Genomic DNA, 6,677 nt, shown 5'->3' on the forward strand with positions numbered 1-6,677 from the left:
AGAGTAAGCAGTAGGTAGGTGGTGGCTATTTTCATAATTTTGTTTGCAAAACAGCTAGCAGTGAGCTCATTTATATGCAGCTGTAGAGCAGCGTTCAACAAGTGACGTGCAAAAAACCCCGAAACCCAGCATCTTTGCCAGAATGAAAAAAAGCCCTTCTGTGTGTACAGTTTAGTTTAGTTTAATCGAATATGGAAATGCTCTCTACACTAGAACTGATAGGAAGTTTATTCCCTAGTTTTCCAAAGAAAGCTAATTGTTTTTTTAAAAGTAGATCTAAAGTACATAAAAGATGAACAGTGTATAAGCCCAAATCCAGGGCCCAATAATATTGTCCAAAGAGACATTTGGTGAGAGATTAGACCAGATTTATCACAATATACACGTTTTAAAAAATCTACAGCTGAGAAATTGTAACCAAAAGTGTTTTCTATCACCAGTTTTTTAAAAAACTTTCTTTTTTTTATGATTATCAAGTAAAATTCTGCTGATGCTCTTTTGGAGTTTTAAAAACTTTTCCCCCAATTTTACTGAACCATGATTTACACTCAAACACATCCTTTTTAAGTGTGAGGTTTGATTAGTTGGCAAATGGATACACCCAAACACAGTTTTTAAACCGAAGACTAATTGAAAGCTGTTTATTGAACTCTGTGTTGTCTATCAGAACAAAGATCTGAGAAATGATAATGGTCTCCTTTTAAATGTAAAAACATTAACTATAAAGGAATATTACTTTGCTTTGCAATACAACACTGAAAATGTACCAATAATTAGAATGATTAGTCTGTGTTGAAAAGGTGGCTGGCAGTTTAAACTAGATGAGATGAATCATGGGCCCTCAAGCGCATCTGGTTTCAACTACTGGCTACCGGTACCACTTGTGTGACTTGGGGCAAATTGGGTGAAGTAGACTGATATGGATTGTCTCAGCTTCCTCACCTGTAAATTGGGGATAATGGTGTTACCTTCAAGTGTAGCTGTCAGGATTAGGACCATGCATGACAAATAGTAAATGCTTGGTGAATCTTAGTTATTAGATCTGGGTTAACACAGTGGCTAGGGCGTTGCCACCCTGGGAAAAGGCTGGCTTCGTGCCAGGGCAGCAGTTCTCAAACTGGGGTCTCAGGACCTCTGTGTGCCCTTCAGAACTGAGGACCCTGAAGAGCTTTTGCTGATACAGGTTACATCTGTCAAGGTGGATGGTATTCAAAATGAAAACTGAGATATTTATAAAATATTTATTTATTAAAAATAACAAACCTGTTACATAGGAACAATTAATAGTTCTTATGAGAAATAACTTTTCCAGAAAAAAATTAGTGAGTAAAGTGCATTCTTTTACATTTTTCCAAATTTCTAATATCAGGTTAAATAGAAGATGAGAACATCCTAATATCTGTCTCTATGTTCAATCTGTTGTGATACATTATTTTGGTAGAAGTATATGAAGAAAATCCCATTTCATCCAGATATATAGATGGAAAGAGGAAGGGTATTTTGATAGGTTTTTCAGTGGATATTTTTGATAGCTATACCAAACTTTACAAGTAGTTTCTCAAAGCTTAGTTATACTGTAGAATCTGAAACAATATCCATGAACTTTTTGTAACCCACTATATTAAAATCTATTGCGTTCTTTTATGCTTTGATTGGATTTTTACTTGTGCATGACTTTGTAACATCATCCATTGGTTATTTGGGGAATAGAATTCGTTGAGTAATACAGAGCCTCAAAATGTTGACAGTTCCATTATACAGTATAAAAAGTTACATTTATAGTGTCACCACTGATTCCTTCAGAAAAGTATTTAGGTATTGGGAAGCTGTCAAGCTCACTGTGGTGGGTGAATACAGGTTTTTCAAAATTCTAATTTTCAAGTGAAAGCTCAAAATTTCACTGGTAGCAAATGACAATTTTTCTTGACGTGACAGGCTCACTTTATTCATTTTTGAGAAAATGTCTAATAAATATACTCAAGTCTAAATGACTGATGTCTCTCAATCTTCCTTTGAAGTAAAATGGTATTCCATGATAAAAAATGGCTAGTTCATCATACAACCCAGACAGTTTTCTGTGAGACTTTCGTCATGCTTCAGTATGCAGCAGAAATGTCACTCCCAATATTGAAAAGTATTTTTTGTTTGTTTTAAAGATTTTTCATTTATTTATTTTTATAGAGGGGAAGGGAGGGAGAAGGGTAGAAAAACATCTATCAGTTTCAGTTTCCTCTCGCAAGTCCCCAACTGGGGATGTGGCCCACAACCCAGGCATGTGCCCTGACTGGGAATTGAACCACTGACCTTTTGGTTTGCAAGTTTTTAAGGGTTGTAATTTAAGATAAATAATCTTTATTGCTTTAGCAATAACATTGAATAAATCTACAACAGCTTTTTGTTTTTAACTGCAAGTGCATGGTGGTAAAAACATAATGACTTCTAGTATGATTTGATTCATGCTAAGGTACCACAGTTTTACTCAAGTGCTTATACAATGGAAAAGGCAAATATCTTACTGTTATCGTAGTATGTTTTATTATTATGAAAATAGTTTAACTTGCAGACCCCCTGAAAAAGTCCCAGGAACCCCAAGGGTGCTTGGACCATACTTTGAGAATCACTGTAATAGGGAAAGACAGTCCAATTTTGTCTTTACCAGATACAGAGGTACAGCTTTTATAGCTGACTGCCTAATATGTATAGTACTAGATAATATTCTAATTTTATAATAGCTAACGCTTCACTAGTACTTCACTATGTGCCAGGCACTATTCTAAGGATGGATATATAAGTGTGTGTGTTTATCTATATGTCTTCATCCTTTTCTTTTTTCCTTTTTAAAAAAATCGTTCTATTATAGTTGTACCATTTTCCCCCCATTGTTCTTCCCTAGGCCACCATCCCCTTCTCCCACAGTCATCCCCACCCTGTTGTCCATGTCCATGGGTCATTTATACTAGTTCCTTAACTAGACCCTTCTCCTTTTCTCCCTCTTTCTCCCCGCCTCCCCACCTCCCCTCTGGTCACTGTCAGTCTGTTCCTTGTTTCCATGCCTCTGGTTCTATTTCACTTGTTCATTTGTTTTGTTCATTAGATTTCTGTATTAGGTGAGATCATATGGTATTTATCTTTCACCACCTGGCTTACTTCACTAAGCATAATACTCTCTAGGTCCATCCATGTTGTTGCTGCGTAGTATTCCATTGTGTAAATGTACCACAGTTTTTTGATCCACTCATCCACTGATGGGCACTTAGGCTCTTTCTAGCACTTGGCTATTATAAATAGCACTGCTATGAACATAGGGGTGCACAGGTTCTTTTGAATTGGTGTTCAAGAGTCTTCCTAGCAGTGGAATAGCAGTTCCATTTTTAGTGTTTTGATGAAATTCCATACTGTTTCCCATAGTGGCTCCACCAGTCTGCATTCCTACCAACAGTGCACTAGGGTTCCCTTTTCTCCACATCCTCAGCAGCACTTGTTTGTTGATTTGTTAATGACGGCCATTCTGACCAGTGTGAGGTGCTATCTCATTGTGGTTTTAATTTCCATCTCTGATGGCTAGTGATGTTGAGCATTCTTTCATATACCTGTGGGCCCTCTTTATGTCCTCCTTGGAGAAGTGTCTGTTCAGGTCTTTTGCCCATTTTTAAATTGGATTGTCTGTCTTCTTGGTGTTGAGTTGTATATGGTCTTTATATATTCTGGAGGTCAAACCCTTGTCCAAGGTGTCGTTGGCAAGTATGTTTTCCCATACGGTTGGTTCCCTTTTCATCTTGCTGATGTTTTCTTTCACTGAGCAGAAACTTTTTAGTTTGATGTACTCCCTTTGTTTATTTTTTCCTTATTTCCCTTGCCCTAGGAGATATAGCAGTGAAAATATTGCTGCATGTCCATCCTTTTCTTACATTGTTTTATTTATACCTACAACAACTCTATAAGGTAGATACATTTTTTATTGTCCCCTTTTTCACAGAGAAGGAACCAGAAGCCTAGAGAGGTTAAGTGACTTGCTCAAGCTAATATCAGAACCAAGAAGACCAAGCTCTTAGTACCCCTGAGGGATTAAATCAACCCCAGGAGGCACTTAGCCATCAATTGTTATGAAGAAATGTGAATGGTGAACATAATTTTAAAGGATAAGGTGCAGAAGTGAATAGGGCATCATTGCTGGCTATCATCTGGGTACCTCATTCTGACCTCTGCTCTCCATCCTTTGCCCTGGCAGGATGACATCTCGGGAGCAGCTGATACAGCAGGTGCTCCAGGAGCTGCAGGAGGCAGTGGAGTCCGAGGGCCTGGAGGGTCTCGTCAGTGCTGCTCTGGAGGCCAAGCACGTCCTGTCCTCCTTTACCCTCCCCACCTGCCGGGAGGGAGGCCCCAGCCGCCAGGTGCTGGAGGTGGACTCAGTGGCCCTGAGCCTGTACCCAGAGGATGCTCCCCGGAACATGCTGCCACTGGTGTGCAAGGGTGAGGGCAGCCTGCTGTTCGAGGCGGCCAGCATGCTGCTATGGGGGGACGCAGGCCTCAGCCTGGAGCTGCGGGCCCGCACCGTGGTGGAGATGCTGCTGCACAGACACTACTACTTGCAGGGCATGATCGACTCCAAAGTGATGCTGCAGGCCGTGCGCTACTCCCTCTGCTCGGAGGAGTCCCCCGAGATGACCAGCCTGCCGTCTGCCACGCTGGAGGCCATCTTCGATGCAGACGTCAAGGCCACCTGCTTCCCTAGCAGCTTCTCCAACGTGTGGCACTTGTACGCTCTCGCCTCTATCCTTCAGCGCAACATCTACTCCATCTACCCCATGCGCAACCTCAAGATCCGGCCCTACTTCAACCGCATCATCCGGCCCCGCCGCTGTGACCACATGCCGGCCACGCTGCACATCATGTGGGCTGGCCAGCCCCTCACCAGCCATCTCTTCCGCCACCAGTACTTTGCCCCTGTGGTGGGACTGGAGGAGGTGGAGGCTGAAAATGCTGCCAGCCTGGCCCCGGCTCCCCCAGCTTCGGCTACCCCAGCCCCAGCTCCCCCCACCCCAGCTCCTCTGCCACCGCTGGCCAAGACTCCAGAGCTGCTCAACCAGAAACCTGGCCTCAGCTACTCGCACCTCTGTGAACGCTACAGTGTCACCAAGAGCACCTTCTACCGATGGCGGCGGCAGTCCCAGGAGCACCAGCAGAAGGCGGCCACCCTCTACTCAGCCAAGCACGTCCTGCAGGAGAGCGTCCGCCATGGGGGCATCATGTCACTGCAGCAGTTTCTCCAGAGGTTCCCCAAGATCTCCCGCTCCACTTACTATGCCTGGAAGAACGAGCTGCTGGGCGGTGGAGCCTGCCAGCTTCTGGCCCCCAAGGAGGGATTGGAGGACCTGGGGAAGAGGGAGAAGTTGCTGGAGGAGCACGCTGCCAAGGGGCTGGGGTGCTCCATGCTGGCAGAGGCAAGCCCTGGAATGGTCCTCATGCAGCGGGCCAAGTTGTACCTGGAGCACTGCATTTCCCTGAACACACTGGTGCCCTATCGCTGCTTCAAACGCAGATTCCCCAGCATCTCCCGGTCCACCTACTACAACTGGCGCCGGAAGGCCCTTCGGAGGAACCCCAGCTTCAAGCCGGCCCCAGCCCTCTCCATAGTCCAGCCTCCCCAGCCAGCATCTGTTGGGGAAGAGACCATGCTCCCTGAGAAAGGTGTGGTGGAAGAGGCGGCAGGGAAAGCAACAGATGGGGGTCCACCCACCCCCCGGGAGTTCCTGCCCCCAAAGATGCCCCTGTCCCGCTGGCAGAGGCGTCTGCGCAGGGCTGCCCGCAAGCAGGTGCTCAGTGGGCACCTCCCCTTCTGTCGTTTTCGCCTCCGCTACCCAAGTCTGTCGCCCTCCGCCTTTTGGGTCTGGAAGAGTCTTGCCCGGCGTTGGCCTAGAAGCCTGTCCAAACTCCAGATGCAGGCCCCTACCTTGGGCAAAGGCAGGGTACAGGAGGCTCAGGAGAAACGAGAGAAAGAAGCTGGCAGGAATGTGACAGCTGCTGTAGTCCCAGCTGCAGGGACCCCACAGGTGGATGCTTTCCCCAGAGAGGATCCAGAGAAGGCCCAAGGAGGGCCTTCCAGAGAGCGGGTTCCACAAGAGGGGGCTTTGGCCCAGGGAAGGCCCCAGAGTGGATCCTGGTCCAGTCCCCCTCTGGCGGTGGCCGGGGGTAGTAGAGACAGCCAGGTGCTGATGATGGACATGCTCACCTCCACGAAATTCAAGGCTCAGGCCAAGCTGTTTTTGCAGAAGTGCTTCCAGTCCAAGAGCTTTCCCTCTTACAAGGAGTTCAGTGCCCTCTTCCCCTTAACTGCCCGTTCCACATACTACATGTGGAAGCGGGCCCTGTACGATGGCCTCACCCTGATTGATGGCTGACAGGGAGGTGCAAAGGGGCTGGGAGGAAGGGGGACGAGTTTGGAGAGGGTCAGGGGTTGCCCCCTGCCTTGGCCAGGATGCCCTTTGCTCTGGTTTGCACAGTGTCTACCCTGAATCCAAAGTCAGATTTGGGTTATTTCTTGGCTCCAGGGCAGAGCGAGCCAGAAACCAGCCATCTGGTCTGCTACAGAGAGTCACAGGACCAGAGGTGGTCTCTTCAAGTTGTTTGCCCTTCTTATTTTTATTGTGTATTGGTTTTAGTTGTTTTGATTTAAGCGG

The 6,677-nt window shown here is 46.0% G+C and overlaps 1 protein-coding gene across 1 annotated transcript; it reads left to right on the plus strand.

The window, feature by feature from the left end:
• Positions 1 to 4,229: 4,229 nt before the first annotated feature.
• Positions 4,230 to 6,398, plus strand: VRTN (vertebrae development associated). The gene has a single exon (XM_090272091.1). The coding sequence runs from the start codon at positions 4,230 to 4,232 to the stop codon at positions 6,396 to 6,398; it is 2,169 nt and encodes a 722-aa protein (XP_090128217.1).
• Positions 6,399 to 6,677: the final 279 nt, after the last annotated feature.

This window comes from Furipterus horrens, unplaced genomic scaffold (genome assembly GCF_987537825.1).
Source record: "Furipterus horrens unplaced genomic scaffold, mFurHor1.1.pri manual_scaffold_3, whole genome shotgun sequence".
NCBI lineage: Eukaryota > Metazoa > Chordata > Mammalia > Chiroptera > Furipteridae > Furipterus > Furipterus horrens.

What these genes read in the sequence shown, in the direction of transcription:
- VRTN (XM_090272091.1), top strand. Translation starts at nt 4,230, where the DNA reads ATGACATCTCGGGAGCAGCTGATACAGCAGGTGCTCCAGGAGCTGCAG.